Source organism: Andrena cerasifolii, chromosome 8, assembly GCF_050908995.1.
Source record: "Andrena cerasifolii isolate SP2316 chromosome 8, iyAndCera1_principal, whole genome shotgun sequence".
Taxonomy (NCBI): Eukaryota; Metazoa; Arthropoda; class Insecta; order Hymenoptera; family Andrenidae; genus Andrena; species Andrena cerasifolii.
In genome coordinates this window covers 1,167,229-1,188,391 of record NC_135125.1, presented here as the reverse complement: position 1 = coordinate 1,188,391, position 21,163 = coordinate 1,167,229, and the positions used below count along the sequence as shown (strand labels likewise).

Below are 21,163 nucleotides of genomic sequence, written 5' to 3'. Positions count from 1 at the left end.
AACATTTTCCAAATTTACTTTGTATAGCGTGATACAGTGGAATAGGTCTACAGGGGATACCACTGATAAAAAAACTTATCGGTAATAGTACCCTATGAGTGATGTGGAAACCTGATGCTTCACGCGCGGTGCATATGTTACGCGCCTGAGAATCTCCGAGCAGCACGGTTGTCGCGGGGGCCAAGACGTGCGGCGGAAGAAAGAGGGCGTTGCTTCTGAAAATCGGCCAAAAAGAGCTCTTAATTCCCAAGCCTGATTTACAACAATCAGTATGACCACGCCATTCTTGCTTAATCCAAAATTAAGGGTTTACACTAGATACTCTAAAACGGTTGAAAAATCGTATTTTTTTTTCGCTTAAATATTAGTTTGAAACCTCTAGAATGGCATGCAGATAGTTTGAAATATAAATATAGCTTACTTTTGGAGATACAGAGCACACTCGAATGTCTGCACGCCGAACGATACTTTTCAAAACGGTGTACATGATTTCTCATTCTGTATTGATGCAATTGTGACCAAATTTTGCAGACATCTTTGTTGCTACATTTTCAAAACATTAACAGACCATTTTTTGAAAGTTCCTTTTTTTCGTGAGAGTTACAGAAAAATCGCCGCGAAAATCGGCATCCTTTTCTTCAACATGCTCTTATTCAGTGAATTTTCAAAATATTCAAAAACGTTAATGCTTAGGCATAACATTATACTTAATAGACTTAATATTTTTGTGTTTTGACGTGAGTACGTCTTTAACTTTGCTTCTATACAGGGGGGCATTCCAGAAAACCCGATGATAACAAAATCGGGGGATACACTTTGGCATTGCAGCTCCGAATCTGTGGTATATATTCGAAATTAAATTACACCACTCGATAGCCAAATAATCAAAGAATTTGTTGCGTTAAGTGAGGATCGTAGCGCATCGCGCGCAGCGGAGGGGGGGGGGCACTATTATTGTTCATGTTTTCGCTGCGTCTGGAAACAACCGTGTCGTATAACTTCTGACTCGGCGAAGCTACGACGCTCATTTTTGTTGCAACCGACAGCTAGTGTCGAGATCTATCGATTCCCGATATAAAAGATTAGCAAAGAGTAGTTACGCTGATGGTATATGTAGGAAACTGGTTTCCTAAAGTTAAATAATATTTGATAATGTTTGATGATGTTCAGTACTTGTATAGATTTAACCTTTACCAGAAATCTGGATGTATCGTCTATGCCATTTATATCATATTTCTCATAACATAGGCTTATGATCAATAAAATTATAATAGAGTAATTATTTGTTTGTGTGATTTGCTTCCTGATCACGGCGACATGAAAACATTCTCTTGGGGGGATATTGCATTGAACACGTATTCACGTTGCCCGCCCGTACCTCCGGCACAAACGCACCCGATTTTTGTTGTAGACAATCCAAGTTTGAGTTAGGCGGTACACCGTTTAAGAAAGACCATCAGTTCGGAGCCACCTCGTGGCATATATCTAAATGTATGCAGGATCACCGAAAAAAGGGAGCCTCGGACGCGGGACTCCAACCCGCGATCTTTATATTCGTTACGCGCTGGCTAGCCGCCTTAAGGTAGGATCTCCTACCCGCGATTGGTCGTTGCGATTGGTCGCAGCGATTTGACCCAGCGACTGGGCCTAGGCTGAATCTCCTTGCCTGCGACCAGGGGTGTGCAGATAGCCGACTTTTCGGGCTCGGGACGGGCCAGAAACTTACGAAAGTATCGCGACCCCGGCCGACCCCACCCGAAATTTTCCGACCCGTCCCGAGGGCCAGGGACCCGAGCCTCGGGACGATCCGCACACTCCTACCTGCGACCAAATCCATTGCCACAGTGGGGCAGAATCCCAAGAAACAAGGAAACGAGTCAGAATTCAAAAGTTGGGGGAGGATTATGTATTTTTATTTAATTATTATTTTATTTAATGATAATAATAATAATAAATCGTGTTTATTCTTTTATAATATTTAAACGACGCAGTGGAGTTATAAATGCAAAGTACAGAATGGGCGAGGCTCAGCGTCGCTGTTATTCATGCCTGACCCGAACATTTCTTGTAAATTACAAATATGTGCTCCTAAAAAAAGTAAAAACCCGGAAAGAAGACCCAAAAATAAGCCAGAAATAAAAGTTTTAAAAATTATAAAACAAATTGTAGGTCAAAATATTCCCACTGCAATACAGATGAAGGTGTTTTAAACTTTTTATGCATTTCTGTAGATCCAGTAATAGTTTTCTATCTATGCCGAAAGAAAATCAAACACCTTTTTTATAAAGAAGCTTAATATGATTCGGCATTTCGATTGCGAAAAATGGCATGTTGAATAATTTCTCTACTTCTTAAGATTCCGGTCCACTGTGCGTTGAAACAAAAACGGGCTCAGAGTGAAGCGTGAAATCATTCGTTGCTTTCAACCGGTAATTTCATATTGCCCCTAGAACGTTTCGACAACATCTGTTTGCCAGCATCTGTAAAGGGCAATCAAGAACGTTGCGTCGTCTATGATAATTTGAGGCATTCTTCACTCTGAGTTAATCCGTGTGTTGCTTTGTCGGTGGATTGTACATGCCTATTTATAATGACTTCGGACCCGCAAGTAGGTACTGTTGTCAACCGCCGCACCGACTCGCGGGACAATATGGTCATACACTATGACCCTGGCGAGACTCTCTGGCCGATCAGTCGGATTAATTGTTGGGAATCTGATGCGGCATTTTCCTCCACTAACAAAAGAAGATGTTCTTATGTTAGATGGAAGAATGTTAAGCGGTCTGTAGACGCTCGATATTACTGTGCAATATATTGCACAATATTTTTGCTGTGTGCCCCACACGGTCAATAATACTGAATATTGCACAATATATTGAGCGTCTAGGGGCTGCTTAGGTAAATATTATTGTGCTATATATTGCAGAGTGTCTAAATTAGAATACCCCCTTAATTTGAAGAGAAGACGACGCTGGCGGAACCACGCGCAGTCAGCGGACTACGTCACGGTCATCGTTCCGACCATACTTATCATTCTTTTATACTGTAGCGAAACACGGTTTATTGCCTGTCGAATGTAGAGGAATTAGCTTGTAGCAATTGGGGATTAATCCTAAAAATTGTTCCGATGTTCTGCAAGTTACTTGACAGATGGTTCCGAATTACTTTATATCGCGTAGGGGGCCGAAGGACTAGTGTCATAAAGCTGTAGTAAACCGTGACCTGCTAACAATCCATTTAGGGCATCAGTCATCACGCTACATCATGGAACACTGCACTTTCCATGGCATATTTATCAAATTCTTGTAGTTTTATTGAAACTATTGACGCCAATTCATGACGAATTGACGTTATTTTCTTAATAACGTCAAACTTATATATTAACACTTTCAGTATCAATTTTCTTAATAATATTCGGCATTTTTAAATGCAAAATACAGGATGTTGCATTTTTTCTCATTTTTGGGGATTTACCTCCACTGTGCGACATAGAATACACGTACTTAATCTATAACTGCCAAATATTCGCGAATGTTTTTTCCGTAGTAGCAAGGCCCAGATTATGTTGATTAGAAAACAAAAAAAAATTTGTTCAGAAGTTCCCGGAAGTGGAACTAAAAAGGGGATGATTGCTGACAATATTTCAATTGGATTCGTATGGAAAAAAAACTGTATGTAACTAATTATTTGCTATTACTTAACAGAATCGACACTGCTCATTTGGGGCCCCAAAAATTGTTTTCTTTTATTTCATCAAAAATTCAAACACGCGATTTAAAATTCTGCACGAACAATACATATAATCATAGACACGTGTTTGCACACAGATCAGAAGTAGACGTCATGATATTTTTACCGCTTTTAGGTGCTCATATTTGTAGTCTACAGGTAACATAAAAATACATACTCCCATATCTTTTGAATTCTGACTTCTTTCCTTATTTTTTGGGATTCTGTCACACTGTGGCAATGGGTCGCAGTGCGACTGGTCGCAGTGTCCAGCCTGCGACTAGGTATAATGGGAAACAGACCCTCATCGCATTGTGTTGTCTCTCGAGTAGCCTAGGCTACTACTCAAACAGACTAGCGTCAGGCTCCTGCGTCTGGCGTAAACCCGACGATCGCAGTCGCTTGTAGGAGAACAGATACATGTTTTCCCATTGTACCAGTATACTGGGACCAGTCCCTGCGACCAGTCGCTGCGACAAATCGCAGCGACCAATCACGGGTAGGATATCCCGCCTTTAGCCACCTCGGCTCCCGCTGACTCCCCCCGGTCTTCGTTGCTCCGTGTCCTCTTATGCTATGGGGGTTCCTGATCCCACGTATATTTTATTAATTTTTAATGCTTCTTAGTTTTTAATGCTTTATAATATGGTAAAATCAAGTGCTAAACCGCAATTTAATCGGCTGATTAGATTCTCTACAATTTGCACCAGAATATTACCTATTTTTTCGGGCCGTCAGAGTAGTCAACCCCCCGCAGGGAGTATTCTCGTCTAGAGGGATCCTCTATTCTCTTTAGGGACGACCGACAAAAAAAACTGCGCGATTTTTACCGATAAGCATTATCTACACGTATTCACTAACATTTCAGTAAGTTGTAAAAAAAATTTCAATTTTTTTGCACACGCTTTACAAGATGACCCATATCTCTATTAATTATTATTATATAAGTAATATATTATATAAAGAAATATTAATAATTACGTGTGTATAATGCTCATCGGTGAAAACTGTGTAGTTTTTTGTGCATCATCCTTAAAGGAAACCAAAAATTGGGCCTTCTAGACGAGAATACACCCTTAAAGGTTATCGTTGAATTATACCAGACCTGCCTTACTCGCTAAAATCCATTGTTGCCATTATATTCACTGTAGTAATAACTGTGTTATTGAGACACCCACGCCGAAATTACACAAAACGCAGAATCACAAAACCAAAAAATATATATATATATCTTATCTCTTGCACTAAAACACGTGAAAAATTTAAATAAGTACACAAATTTACCCGTGTTGAACATGCAAAAAAATCAGATTTACACGCACTCAGCAATTGAAATTGATAAATCTTAATGATTGTCTACTTCACGGTATTTTGATGCTAGTTGAAATAAATTAATATCGGTGGAGTTAGTTTGAATATGAGAATCACCAAAACAAAAACAGCTGAATGAGTTTATTTGTATGCTTGCTTAGGTGTACTGCGTTCGAAGAATTTGGTGGGACTGGCGTTATCACGTCGGTTGCCCCAAGAGAGTTCCCTTCAACTGATGTAGAAAAACTTCAAGTATTTTCAGACTGTAATAAACGGAAAAGAATTGCAAAGAGGTCTCCGATTCCGAGCGGCTCTTAGTGCACCTCTGTGTTATAAGGTCCAAGGAATTTTCGCTTAATTTTCTGTCTCGAACTGAGCTAGGTTCTTGTTGGGCGAGTAATAGTTCGCCGTGCGGCCACGAGTGCGCGCCCGTGCACCGGCACGCACATGTTGCGTGCACGTGCGTGCACAGCAGTACCAACCCGGCACGGCAGTAAAAGGACGTGTTTCTAACCTATACAATTATCGCTGTAACAATATACCGGATTTATCGTTTAACCGTGGGTCTCATTTTACTTCTCTACAATACGCAGGCACAACAGTTTTCGTGATAAACACAAGATTTCCTTCTCGATACTGACAATGAGTCGCCTTTCTACATTTCTTGTCGTACTGCTGTTTATTTCTCTCTTGTATTTTCAATAGGTCTAGCTTAGCTAATAATCTTAATTCTTCACGTGATTCATTGAATGTGTTAACCGCCTCCTGCTCAATCAAAAACAATATTTCCAGATCCTCTCATTGTCGTATTTTTTACTCCAAGCATCACTTCGAAAGGAAATCTTCCAATACTTCTGTGAAAGGTACTATTCAGGCATCTCTACAGGTCATCAACATACGTATGTGTACCTCTGCGTGGGACTATTTATTGTTAATTTACATAATACTGGGATAACGGTACGTATAGTGCGCTCTCCCTGACCATTACCACGAGGTACTCTAGTGATAAGAAGTACGCAGTCAATTTTCTCCTTTGTAATATTCTTAGAAATATTTTGAGGTAAAAGCTGTGCCCCTATCACAAATAATGCGTTCCGGATTTCCAACAACTTTCTGTTGCACGATTAGTTTATTAATCGCTTTTTTGTGCTATTCGTCTTAGTAGAGTATAGTCATGTTAACATCGAAAATTCATCGACGACTACGAAAAATATACTTATACAACTTATTAGTCGTCGTCATGGGCCCAACGTGCTCGAGGTGATACATGTTCAACGATGCTTCTCCTTCAGGAATGGGCATTATATGACTTTGTCTTTCTCCACGCTTTCTATCAACCATGATACATGGCAGGCAACAATCAATGAACTGCTGTAGTTTTCGTTCTAATTTTGGTACCCAAGGTGTTACTCTACTGATAGTCAATACTCCAGGGGTGATTCTACAGGCGAAAATAAGACGAAGCTCAAGAGTGACGAAATTGCGGCAAAGACTTCATTTAATTATAGATGGTTCATTATTGGTTTCTGGAACGTCTGAATGACGGCAATTTGACGACAGCGACCCGCGCGATGCAGGCCAACCAAGGTGCCTGCAGTGGCGGCAGACGCACGACAGATTTACTATGTACAGCGCATGCTTAGCCACCTCGCCGAAACTATGGCCAATGGTACTCTTCGATGTGACATAGCATCCTCGCGACAATTCATAAAAAAAACACAATGGTTACGTTGTACGACATTAAACCTGCCTACTCGTAAACATCCACAAGGGCATATCAAAACCCGCCCAACAGGATTTACAAGTAGAGAGGGTAAATGCCACTTCCCATACATAAATTTATCCTCAAAAATCACTCACACGCGCACACACACGCACCGCGATTGTTCTATCCGCGATTATCCACTAAAATACACACACGAACCGCGATTATTTTACTAGCAAATGTCCATGTATACGGGTATATAAGAAGTAATGGTCGCTGCTTTCAAGGGTGAACTACACCTCTGGATCGGTGTACATTTGTGAAGGAAAACTTGCCGTAAAATTGTTTATAACACTAAAAAGTAATGTGAAAGTTTTTTCTACATCAATGTGCTGTACTCAATGAGAAGAAAAAAAGTTTTAAAAAACTATGTGCCGCAAACGTTTTGATGCAACAGAAATGTTAAATTTTACGCAGAAATTAGAGTGTGTAAAGTCACTGAACGAGCAGTGTATATCATATCAATATATCGATCGGCAGAAACACAACTGGGCTTGGATATGACTGTGAGAGGACACGAGAGCGATTAGGACAACTATGCAAGGCTCCCGACCCGAGACAGCGAAATATCTAAAAATAAGACAACACATAGCTCTTTCACTTTATCTGTCTTGTGCCTAATCTAAACAATATTCCAGAAGATCGTTATAGAACTTGTATAGTTTTTTAACTTTATTTTCATCTACACGCACCGCGATTATTTTACGGCATGTCGTGCACCGTATATTATCGACGGTTGCTTTCCCGAACCACTTCAGTCGAGAATGCAGAGTCTGCAGCTACTGTCATCGTTCAACGTCAACGACACCAGATGCTTAAATTTTATTCATCTACAGACTCCAGTCTATGCTTTTTACTTTAGGTATACTTGAAAATGTAATAACAGTTCGGTTTACATTTAACTCGCAGAATGTGAAATTAACACGCACGGACGAAACAATCGCAGTGCGTGAATACATGGACACTTGCAAGTAAATAAATTGCGCGTGCGCGTATGTTTTACTGGATATTCACGGACAGGATAATTGCGGTGCGTGCGTGTGCGCATTCACCCTCTCTACTTGTAAATAGGGATGGACAGATACAAATAAATACGAGTAAATAATTTCGATATTTTCATTTCGTTACAGAGTGAGGACAATGTTAAGCCCCAGAGGGGATTACTGACCTATGAGCGTGCAGCGATTGCTATACACCATTTGAAAGATCTCGTCAAGACGAATCGATTGATACCATTTTCAACGTCGAAATCAGATGGGATCACCTCGAAAAATGGCCTCACAGTTCGAGATTTTGCGGTTTTGAACAAAAGAAACCAGTAGTAAAATCTCAACTGGCCCGAAAGACCACGGGTAGGCACCTGAGGAAAAATAGAGGAATGTAAGCGATACTCTAGCGGGTTGGGGCGGCAAATGTGCCTCATGACCTTCATTTCAGGGCCGTGTTATACCTGCGTTTGCTCCAAGGTCGACTAATCCATTGGCGATTTTGTACTGGGTATTGGAAATCCTCGGTTTTTCGTCAGGTGCCTACCCGTGGTCCTTCAGGCCAGTTAGGATTTTACTAGCGTTTTCTGTTGTTCAAAACGAGGTGATCTCATCTGATTGCGAAGTTACAAATGGTATCAATGGATTTGTCTTGACGAGATCTTTCCAATGCTGTGTAGCGGCCATCGGCACGACCAAATATGAACATTTGGCGTGCAAATGGTCGGCATGGTTTATGATACGCACGTCAGCAAAACTATTCTTGAGTAAGCCGTTTTCCGTTCCTTTCGTGATTAAATTTTGAACAAAGCATGTTTTCCTTCGAGACTTTCGTTTACGGCCTCAATAGTTATTGTGGGTATCATAATCCTCGAGTTTCCGAAGGGCCCACGATGCGAGGCCGGGCGGCCTGCGACCGGCCACGTTAAGGTAGGATCTCCTACCCGCGATTGGTCGCAGCGATTGGACCCAGCGACTGGGCCTAGGCTGAATCTCCTTGCTTGCAACCAGGGGTGTGCGGATAGCCAAGTTTTCGGGCTCGGGACGGGCCGGAAACTTACGAAAGTATCGCGACCCCGCCCGACCCCGCCCGAAATTTTCTGACCCATCCCGAGGGCCAGGGACCCGAGCCTCGGGCGGATCGCACACTCCTACCTGCGACCAAGTCCATTGCCACAGTGGGGCAGAATCCCAAGAAACAAGGAAACGAGCCAGAATTCAAAAGTTGGGGGAGGATTATGTATTTTTATATATTTATGATAATAATAATAATAAATCGTGTTTATTCTTTTATAATATTTGATACGACGCAGTGGTGTTAGAAATGCAAAGTACAGAATGGGCGAGGCTCAGCGCCGCTGTTATTCATGCCTGACCCGAATATGTCTTGTAAATTACTAATATGTGCTCCTAAAAAAAGTAAAACCCCAGAAAGAAGACTCAAAAAGAAGCCAGAAATAAAGATTTTAAAAAATATAGAACAAATTGTAGGTCAAAAGATTCCCACTGCAATACAGATGAAGGTGCTTTAAACTTTTTATGCATTTCTGTAGATCCAGTAATAGTATTCTATCTTTACCGAAAGAAAATCAAACACCTTTTATTATAAAGAAGCTTAATATGATTCGGCATTTCGATTGCGAAAAATGGCATGTTGAATAATTTCTCTATTTCTTAAGATTCCGGTCCACTGTGCGTTGAGACAAAAACGGGCTCAGAGTGAAGCGTGAAATCATTCGTTGCTTTCAACCGGTAATTTCATATTGCCCCTAGAACGTTTCGACAACATCTGTTTGCCAGCATCTGTAAAGGCAATCAAGAACGATGTGTCGTCTATGATAATTTGAGGCATTCTTCACTCTGAGTTAATCCGTGTGTTGCTTTGTCGGTGGATTGTATATGCCTATTTATAATAACTTCGGACCCGCAAGTAGGTACTGTTGTCAACCGCCGCACCGACTCGCGGGACAATATGGTCATACACTATGACCCTGGCGAGATTCTCTGGCCGATCAGCCGGATTAATTATTGGGAATCAGATGCAGCATTTTCCTCCACTAACAAAAGAAGATGTTCTTATGTTAGATCGAAGAATGTTAAGCGGTCTGTAGACGCTCAATATTATTGTGCAATATATTGCACAATATTTTTGCTGTGTGCCCTACACTGTCAATAATATTGAATATTGCACAATATATTGAGCGTCTAGGGACTGTTTACGGTAAGTATTATTGTGCTATATATTGCAGAGTGTCTAGATTAGAATACCTCCTTAATTTGAAGAGAGGACGACGCTGGCGGAACCACGCGCAGTCAGCGGACTACGTCACGGTCAACGTTCCGACCATACTTATCATTCTTTTATACTGTAGCGAAACACGGTTTATTGCCTGCCGAACGTAGAGGAATTAGCTTGTAGCAATTGGGGATTAATCCTAAAAATTGTTCCGATGTTCTGCAAGTTATTTGACAGATGGTTCCGAATTACTTTATATCGTGTAGGGGGCCGAAGGACTAGTGTCATAAAGCTGTAGTAAACCGTGACCTGCTAATAATCCATTTAGGGCATCAGTCATCACGCTACATCATGGAACACTGCACTTTCCATGGCATATTTATCAAATTCTTGTAGTTTTATTGAAACTATTGACGCCAATTCATGACGAATTGACGTTATTTTCTTAATAACGTCAAACTTATATATTAACACTTTTAGTATGAATTTCCTTAATAATATTCGGCATTTTTAAATGCACAATACAGGATGTTGCATTTTTTCCCATTTTTGGGGATTTACCTCCACTGTGCGACATGGAATACACGTACTTAATCTATAACTGCCAAATATTCGCGAATGCTTTTTCCGTAGTAGCAAGGCCTATATTATGTTGATTAGAAAACAAACAAAAAATTTGTTCAGAAGTTCCCGGAAGTAGAACTAAAAAGGGGATGATTGCTGACAATATTTTAATTGATTTCGTATGAAAAAAACTGTATGTAACTATTTATTTGCTATTATTTAACAGAATCGACACTACTCATTTGGGGCCCCAAAAATTGTTTTCTTTTATATCACCAAAAATTAAAACACGCGATTTAAAATTCTGCACGAAAAATACATACAGGGTGTTCCACCTAAGTCTGGACAGCGCGATATCTCCTAAAGTATTGGAGATAAAAAATTTAAAAAAATATTTTATTGAATGGTTCGAAAGGGCCAATTTATTAGCCTAGACGATTTTTTTTATTATTATTTTAAAAGATACGATGGTCAAGTTCGGTTTTTCAAATGAAACTATTTTTTTTTGAAGACCTGAGTTGATAGTGCGTTCCAAGACAAATTCAATAAGCTTTAATGTATACACTTTATTTCCACTGGTTTTTAAGATATTGCGCTTGCAAAATGACTGATTTTCACTGGAAGAAAACCCTCTGGAATAGCAAGGACCAGGGTCGGTCTTACTAGCGCCACGGGTGGCATTGCCTGTTGAAACTGATACCTACCTGCGAAAGGTCTACTACAGGGTTCGCAGGCCCAAAAGCTGGACAATTCTTTTCCGTCAGAAATGCTACTTAGGTAGTAAGACCGACCCCGGTCCTTGCTATTCCAGAGGGTTTTCTTCCAGTGAAAATCAGTAATTTTGCAAGCGCAATATCTTAAAAAACAGTGGAAATAAAGTGTATACATTAAAGCTTATTGAATTTGTCTTGGAACGCACTATCAACTCAGGTGTTCAAAAAAAAAATAGTTCCATTTGAAAAACCGAACTTGACCATCGTATCTTTTAAAATAATAATAAAAAAAAATTCGTCTCGGCTAATATCTGGCCCTCTCGAACCATTCAATTACATATTTTTTTAAATTTTTTATCTCCAATACTTTATGAGATATCGCGCTGCCCAATCTTAGGTAGGACATCCTGTATAATCATAGACACGTGTTTGCACACAGATCAGAAGTAGACGTCATGATATTTTTACCGCTTTTAGGTGCTCATATTAATAGTCTACAGGTAACATAAAAATACATACTCCCATATCTTTTGAATTCTGACTTCTTTCCTTATTTCTTGGGATTCTGTCACACTGTGGCAATGGGTCGCAGTGCGACTGGTCGCCAGACTCCCTCCGGGAGCAGTCTAGCGACCAGTGGTCGCAGTGCCCAGCCTGCGACTAGGTATAATGGGAAACAGACCCTCATCGCATTGTGTTGTCTCTCGAGTAGCCTAGGCTGGTACTCAAACAGACTCGCGTCAGGCTCCTACGTCTGGCGTAAACCCGATGGTTGCAGTCGCTTGTAGGAGAACAGATACATGCTTTCCCATTGCACCAGTATACTGCGACCAGTGGCTGCGACCAATCACGGGTAGGAGATCCCGCCTTAACGTGCGTGACGGACAATATTCCAGAGGGGGGTATTGAACCCTCAGCTCGACTGTGGGATACGCCTAATCGGAATTGCGTGTATAAATTGTGCCGCTCAAACAACGAAAGCCGCGGCACGTATCAAGGTAATTATATTGCATACAATTCTTTCATATATTGTTTTCCAATCGGACCAATAGTTTAGGCGGAATCGAGCGAAACTTTACAAAAATGTAATGTTTTGGTGCCGAAATTGAAATCGAAAATTCACTACATAACCTGGAAGGCAGAACTTATCATGTGACGTCCAGTTTCTTATCTTTTACGTAGAGTGTGCACCTTTATGAAGAAAACAAGCCCAACCTGAGCAAAATCCATGCACAAATAAGGAAGTTATGGGCGATGGAGTGGGAGTGCTTATTTTCACCTTTTCTCTATTTTTGCATTTCTTCTTGTTTCTTGGCGAATTACGTATTTGTCTTCATTGAAAACAAATTTAAATTTATTTTTTCCACGTATTTATTTATTCTTAATGTTATTCTTCAATCATATTTCGTATTTGAAATACTGAAGTGTCCAACACCGGTCAATTGGTCCGATTGGAAAACAATGTATGAAAGAATTGTATGCAATTTAATTACCTTTAATTTATGAGAGTCGTCGCGATCAAATCGGTCAAATCTAACGCGAGATATGGGCAAAAATATCAGGTCATCTCCTAAAAAAAAATACCAAAATATTCATCGGGCGATATCTCAAAAACGTATCCTTAGAATTTCGTCTCATGTCGATTTTTGAGTTTATGGGACCACCTTACATAAGAATTTTATAGTGGAGTGTCGATCACAAATAATTTTTTGGATTTTGTAAACTAGTGTTATTTTGCTGCAGACTTCTTTCTTTTCCCTAAATGGAAATTCGAACTGAAAGGCCATCATTATGGTAATGTGATAAATATCCAAACAGCCGTGACAGGCAGGTAAGAGGCGATAACATTCAACGACTTCCAACACTGCTACAAAGACTGGGAGCAGTGTCTACAACGGTGTATAGCCTTCGAAGGCAACTACTTTGAAGGTGATCATGTGGTTCTGTATATCTCATTCAAATAGGGAGTTCTCTAGTAATAGTCTCGGTACTTTTCTGTCACACTTTGTACGTCAAGAATGAGTGAGATAAAATAACAGCGGCGGACCCTCGAATTACCTGCGACTGCTGCCCAGTAGCTGAAAGCTAGAAGGCTGGAGTGAATAATAGATCATCAATTAATAACAATTTAAATTTTCATTTTGTTATTAGACTTTAATGAAAACATTAATGAAACAGTGGCAAGGTTCTTCAGTTGAAAATTAGTCTAAACTCGACCCTGTTCGAACTATTTTTATTGTACGTACTCCGAATCACGTTCAAATTCTGTATAAGATCTAGCTTGTAATCACTGGCATTATGAAAATTTGCGCACAGAGTATATTTGATTCTCGAACACCAGCCGCACTCATACAGTGAAAAAGCTGTCTACTACTGCGCGTTCTCCATACAGTTTTGTTTCGAAAAGTATTCCCGCCTCGGGACCGACCGCCAGTAATTTTCGAGCCGGGCAGTCTATTCGAATCGCCTTAATTCTTTACCGCGGCAAATGAGAGGGCTGAGAACGAGCGAGATGGTACGCGACAGCGACGAGCACTAAATTGCCATCGACACTGCCATCGTCTATCGCAGCACTGGCCAGCGTAGGAGCCCTCACGCGCCTGCTTTCCCTCCCAATCTTTCTTTCGCGCAGCGTGCCTTTCGTTGTCGAGGACACTACGCGATGTTATGAAGGCTGCCACGACGGTCTAGCCGGACTAGCGTTTTCGTGATCATCGTCGCGCGATATCCGTGACTACGCGGACGAGAGTGGGAGAAACCCGAGTGTACGCGTTGACGACCTTCGACAACGCTGATATCGAAAAAAGACGGAATAGGTTTCTTTGGCACTTCTCATCTGCCGCGGCAATTACAAAAGAAGTAGCGGGGATAGCGATGGGTCTTTTGCGACAATCGTTTGAGACAGCACTGCATCTTCCTTGCGGAGCACGGGAAGGAGGTGTCGGTTCTTTCACTGTCTGAGTACGGTTGGTGACTCAGAATCAAATGCACTCTACAGGATGTTCCAAAAATTCTGCGGCTCCTTGCAAAAATGTTCTCCGAGGTTTGGTTAACGAGATATTAACAAAAAGCACCGACCAATCAGAGCGCGAGTCTGGCAGCCGAGTTCCCACGCTATTCTGGCCGCGGGCCGAGCCGTGCTGCGTCTACGAACAAGCAACTCGGCATGCATCGAAGGAAATCGTGTAGAATGGCAAATGAAACAGAGGTAACAAATAAAATCGAACATTTTGTCACGATTTGTTTGTCATTTAAAGTGAATAATGAATAAAGGATAAATGGATAAAAATCATTCGTAACGTAAAATGACGAATACACAGTTTTTTTTTAGAAAAATCGAAAATAATTATTTGAAATGGGAGGATAAGGAATACGTAAATTTCCTTGTGTTAGTAACGTAGTCACGAAAAGGTAATGTAACAGGAAATTAAATAAAAGTGATCGTTATTGTGTTCATGTGATCGTAGTTCGTTATTGTGATAAAAATCCGTAATTCAATACCGGCCAACATTGTTGCTGAGAACGAAGAAGTCTGTTTAAAAACTCCGAAGAAATATTTACGTACGGAAATTTTGACAATTATCGCCGGAAATAAGCCATAGCCTGCGTTACATTTAAAAATTAATGATCACCACTAAAGTAACTAAAACTCACCCTTGTCGGAAATTCACCTGCAGCTTGAAAACCTGTGTCATTAGGTCGCTGAACCAATACTGGTCATCGACAGAGGCGCCCAGTGCACAGCTGATCGCAGGTACATACAACAACACCCAAAGTTAATGGTTGCAACGTCAATTGCGTCCGGGTTAATGTATCGAATATTCACTTCCCTGCACTGCTACTAACACTGAGCACTTAATTTATTTTTCATGGAACGTGTTATTCCTCCGTTATAAAAATTTGTGGAAATGAATTTTCACTTGGCGTTCGAAGCCATGGGTACAGCCGCGCAAATGTTCGTACAGCAGTAGTTCCGTCTCCGTTGTTCTGGGCATAAACGCAAAACATCGCATAATACTCTTGTGTAGAAAACATTTCTCTGGCGCGATTGCTAAATGACTGACAAGATTTTATTCAAGGAGCTTCCTCTATCCCCAAGTAGTTTCTCTCGTTCCATTATGAGTTAACTCCCTCCACGATGACAGGCCTTAGGTAAAAAGCAGAAGCGCAAAGAACGAACTATCATGCACTTTCACAAAAGCCCTTCGGGATAGGCAGCAGACACCACGTGTTTCGGTTCGAAAGAGTCCGAAGAGAAGAGAAACAGAAAGTCTTTGAGTTGGTATTGTCACGTCCTGCGACGTGGAGTCAAATATTAATTAACCTTTTAAGTAACCTAATATTTACTATTTCTTACTCTGAGGTATTATAACCACCTCGTATACAAAACATTATACAACGTATCGCCGATAAGGCACTATCTCCGTAATCTACGACAAGAAGAAATCAAGCCAAGAATCGACGGACGGCAACAGCAAGCAGCAGAACAGCTATCATATAATGTGGCGGCCAGCCGGCTACACACACACCAGGAAGGCCCAGCCAACACCAGCTGACGTTCAGCTTGGGACGGAGGCCCCTATCAGCCAACGCAGCCAACACCCTCACGGAATACGCTCCTGATCATCGCCAGAAGATTGCCCTCCCGTCATTTCTCGTAATTCGAACTCCGATGCGGAACCAATGTATTTAGCTTCAATTCTTGGTACTGAAGATGTACCAAGCGTACCGTACAAACATGAATTGAAACCCAATAGCATAAAAATCTAAAATATGAATTAGAATAAGAATCTAACTATCGACGCTGCTGAAGATTTCGTATACCGGCAGAAATGCGTCTTAAATCACAGAGAAGACACCGAAATAGGTGCGCAATAGCTCAAATTCTGCAGTTATTTTATGATAAACAAAACTTTCGGATAGCCCGACTTCTATAGGTGGATCCCACGGCAGGTGATTTAGAGATTCCATCTCCCACCATCCTAATTGTCATGTGACAAATCCTAGAGAAGTGACTAACTGCCCTATAAAAAGGGACTGACCGCCCGCGGAGCTTATTAATATTCGTGCTTTTAAATTATTAATTATTTTGTTTTAGGAAAATTAATTACGACAATTATCATTGTTTTATATAAGTGACTGTTCAAAACTCATAAGAAGTGACAAATAAAATTGTTAACATTTTAAAAATGAGTGAAGTTCAAACCTTCTCTATACCTAATCCCCTACTCAGCCGTTACAACCTTTTTTTATCAACGGTCTTACTTACCGAGAAATTATGTTTAAACCAATCGTGATGTGGGCCCATCAGTGGTGATATTTATAAGCGGACAGCCGCCCACGTTGTCACCGGGCATTCGATGCGAACCACGTTCCCGGGAAATAAAGCAACCCCAAATCAATTCAACGTAGAGGGCACCGCGTCGAGAGGAAAAATCAGTTATGCCAGCTAGCCTTACAATACAAAAGTGTGCGTGCCGATCGTTTCGTTTTGCTGGGAGCCTGCGCCGCCCCCATGGTCCTGGACTCCTGAGGAGTACAACCCTTTGGGGTAATAATAGACGTGGGCCCTTGAGTTGAACCCAACTCAAACAAAGTCGCTGAGATAGCAGAGATCTCCGACAATCCCGTCCCCTGGAAACTAACGCCCAAATGCACATAAAGGGTAAGCGTGTTTAATATATCGCGTTAATTCACACCCGATGATTTCCGAACTATCCCACTACGTAAAGTCCCTGGACTAGCTCGAAAGCGGGCATGATATGTAAACTCCGTAAAATCGCGCCTCCCAATAGGAAGTAGGGAAGCAACAGTATAAAGAAGAAAATCCTGTATCCTGTTTCCATTTTCCGATACCCTGAGTTCGCGTCTGCTACGAGGCGGAACCAGCAAAGCCATAAAGTACCCAAAACTGTAAGAAACCGTTCTCTACTGCCGACTCGCGGGACAATACGGTTACAAACCGTGACCCTAGCGAAATGCTCAGGCCGATCACCCTGATGAATTTTGGGCTGTTTCGATGGTTCGTCCGTTACACTTCTGCAATGCACGTGTATATCGAAAATGTGCTGGCTTCTATTTACCTAAGGCCGGTAATCCTGGTGGGAGTTAACTCATATTGGAACAAGAGAAACTATGTACGTGGAGATAGAGGAAGCTCCTTGGAAGAAATCCTGTCAGTCAGTTAGCAATCGCGCCAGAGAAATGTTTTCTACACAAGAGTGTTATGCGATGTTTTGGGTTTATGCCCAGAACAAAGGAGCCGCAACTACTGCTGCACGAGCATTTACGCGGCTGTACCCACGACTCCGAACGCCAAGTGAAAATTCATTTCCACCAATTTTTATATCATAGGAACAATCCGTTCCATGAAAACTAAACTAAGTGATCAGTGTTAGTAGATGTGCAGTGAACTGAATATACGTATACATTAACCTGGACACAATTGACGTTGCGATCATTTGGGTGGTGTAGTGTACCTGGGACCAGTCTGTGCACTGGCCGCATCCGCTGATGACCCGAATCGGTTCAGTGACCCAGTGACATAGGTTTTCAAGCTGTAGGTGAATTTCCGACAAGGGTGAGCTTTAGTTACTTTAGTGGTGATCATTAATTTTTAAATGTAACGCAGGCTATGGCTTATTTTCGGCGATAATTGTCAAAATTTCCGTACGTAAATATTTCTTCGGAGTTTTTAAACAGACTTCTTCGTTCTCAGCAACAATGTTGGCCGGTATTGAGTTACGGATTTTTATCACAATAACGAACTACGATCATTTTTCGTTCATGTTGAAGTTTACACAAATATGTGTACGTGTGTCCATGACGCTTACTGTTTGTAACTGGCGCCATCTGATGCGGTGTGCGTTTCCCGCTAGGATATTCGGGGACCTTTGTTTCTTTTCTGCTCGCCTATAAACGCAGTGCGACGTTGCAATTTTTGATTTTTCAATCCGTTTCATATACGGTAATCTTATATTGTATTACAAAGAATCTTATATATATAATAATATATATATATATAATATATATATATATATATATATATATAATATTATATAATATATATATATAAACCTCATTATTTTCAACAGTTCATTTCCTGTTACATTACCTTTTCGTGACTACGTTACAAACACAAGGAAATTTACGTATTCCTTATCATCCCATTTCAAATAATTATTTTCGATTCTTCTAAAAAAATCTGTGTATTCGTCATTTTACATTACGCATGATTTTTATCCATGTATCATTTATTCATTATTCACTTTAAATGACAAACAAATCATGACAAAATGTTCGATTTTATTTGTTACGTCTTTTTCATTTGCCAATCTACGCAATTTCCTTCGATGCATGCCGAGCTCCTTGTTCGTCATCGCAGCGTGGCGCGTGGTCACGTTTGCGTTTTCTGTTAATATCTCGTTAACGAAACCTCGGGGAACATTTTCGCAAAGGAAAAGTTGTTCCGAATCACCCCCTGACAAGGGAACACCGCGAACACGGACTCACCGATTGGCACGCAACTTTGTAGGTTTTTAGAGTGCTCCAAAACAAGAACAACGGTGTCTTGCATTTGGGCCCTATCGCCCTTTAAGAGGGTAAAAACTAACCTCAAAGTCAAATTGGCACTTCCACTTTTTCGCATATAACTCCTAAACTACAACAGACAGAAAAAAGTGTTTCAAATAAAAGTTTAATGGTGCAATAAGCGCTACAAACTTCCGTTAACAAAATTTTGAAAAAAAAAAATTTTCTTCAGTTATATATATTTTTTAAGTCTTCAAAATTTTGTTAACGGAAGTTTGTAGGGCTTATTGCACCATAAAACTTTTGTTTGAAACATTTTTTTGTGTCTGTTGTACTTTGAGAGATATACGCGAAAAAGTGGAAGTGCCAATTTGACTTTGAGGTTAGTTTTCACCTCCTTACAGGGCGATAGGGCCCAAATGAAAGACACCGTTGTTCTTGTTTTCAGTAACTCTAAAAACCCACAAAGCTGCGTTCCAATCGGTGAGTCCGGGTTCGCGGTATTCCCTTGTGAGTCACCTCCTTCATCGAACCGCAGCATTTTTGGAACACCCTGTATGTACATAGCTATATGCTTACCGTGCTGATTTTATATGAAAAATTATTTACGCAATAAATACCAGTACGTTTACGAAAACATTAAATTTATCTTATACCTGTATGGAATATCGGTCAGATTCGACTGACTATGGGAATGTGGCACTCTAGGCGTTGATGTAGTATCGCGAACACCACAAACAGCTAGCTCGTGGGCGGATCCAGAAAGACTTCGATCGCTTCCTCTGCGTTTTCCACTGGTTGTACTACCTACAGTGTGCTGTTGCAAAGTGCTGGACGTTGGATTTGAGGTTGAAGAAATTTTCTTTTTAGTTTGTCCACCGAAACCGAAAAATCTACAAGTTGGAATGAAGTATTCTTAGGTTGAAAGGTGAGTTTTCACACAATTTATATCTGACTTCTAGTATTATTATAATTTTATATAATTCTTAGAGAATCCACTAAATTTTTTATTAGTGTTTTATGTGCTACCAAAGTGATAATAGAGACAAGAAGAAGCAGTAAATGTGAATAACCTAGAATTGTTAAAAACATACCTCTTTTTTTGTAAAGGTTGCACACCAGCAGTTAAAAGATTTCGATACTGATCAGATCGAATAAATCTAGGATAGCAGTCCTTTTTCAAAAGTAACGCATAAACGTGTTCCGCAGCAGAGTCGAATGTAAATCGACTAGGATTTTTCATTTCTTGGTGGACTTTTTCCATTGTCTTTCCATCTATATTTATTTCGCACGGGGCTCCGGGCGCCAGGAATTCTCTAAACATATAATGCAAACATTGTACTTTTATCAAATTCTATCTGTTGTTTGACTGTAAATGGTTTCCCTTTATTACATACTTGAATATTTCGTTTACTTTATCTGATATTTGTGCTTGAAAGCTATGCCTCAAATCTTTAACTGCTAACCAAAATCGTATGTTTTCATGACTGTACTCTTTTCTTAAGTAATTTGTGAACTCTTGCAAACCTGCAACAGAATATATGTAATCAAAATATAAGCCTTTAACACCAGGTTATTTAGAATAGTTGGAATCTGTCGTTTTCTTTTCCACTTTTAATAATTACAACATTACCCAATACACTCCCATCAAGAAATGTTTCCCAAGTATGATTAAAAACTCGCAAGTATTCACCTGTGGGGTCGGACATTAGCTCTTCCATTGATAATGCCCAGCGCTTTACTCGTTTTTCCGTTGGAATCTCCACTCTGCATATACACAAATACAAAAATATTACAAGCATTAAAGTTATTTCAAATTGAACATTTTTGGTCGCAGAGCTTCTATACTATACCATAACACATAAATATTTGTACAAGACATTTAATTATGTTTGAAATACTAACAGAGAATTATTTAGTTGCCAAAATGTTTGATCGTCAGTGATCCACGGGTTGGATGGTTGTGGCTGTACAAACATTGGATCGTATTCCACATACGTTTCGAAGTATGATTTCAAACTCTCTATTGCAGCCGAAACCTTTACTCTTGTGCGTGTTAAGCTCTTCTTCAAAAGGGCCACCTAATTTTCAGTAAACATACGTGTATCGTTGTTATATACTACATCGCAATATTATAGTATTACAACACTATAGTAGTTTGAACATAAATATATGAACATAAAATCATATGAAAGTCCTCATTTGCTTGATCACTAATTGTATACAAAATTTCTGTTAAATTCAACAGAATATGCATCATGGTTTATATCTGACAAGGAGACTTTGTCCGATTCATGTTTCACTACATTATGAGGCTCATATAAATAAA

The 21,163-nt window shown here is 40.3% G+C and overlaps 1 protein-coding gene across 6 annotated transcripts in view; it reads right to left on the bottom strand.

Moving 5' to 3' along the window:
* Positions 1-21,163, bottom strand: part of LOC143372209 (uncharacterized) — a 568,382-nt gene that overhangs the window by 218,696 nt on the left and 328,523 nt on the right. For 4 of the 6 annotated variants that reach the window (XM_076818223.1, XM_076818224.1, XM_076818227.1 and 1 more), the window contains 5 exons: positions 20,740-20,915; positions 20,468-20,601; positions 20,232-20,361; positions 19,929-20,150; positions 19,491-19,727 (listed from right to left, as the gene is read on the bottom strand). In XM_076818223.1, the coding sequence (XP_076674338.1) occupies positions 19,491-19,727; positions 19,929-20,150; positions 20,232-20,361; positions 20,468-20,601; positions 20,740-20,915 (899 nt within the window). The remainder of the gene's footprint in view (positions 1-19,490; positions 19,728-19,928; positions 20,151-20,231; positions 20,362-20,467; positions 20,602-20,739; positions 20,916-21,163) is intronic. The other 2 variants (XM_076818225.1, XM_076818228.1) reach the window with 1 other exon arrangement.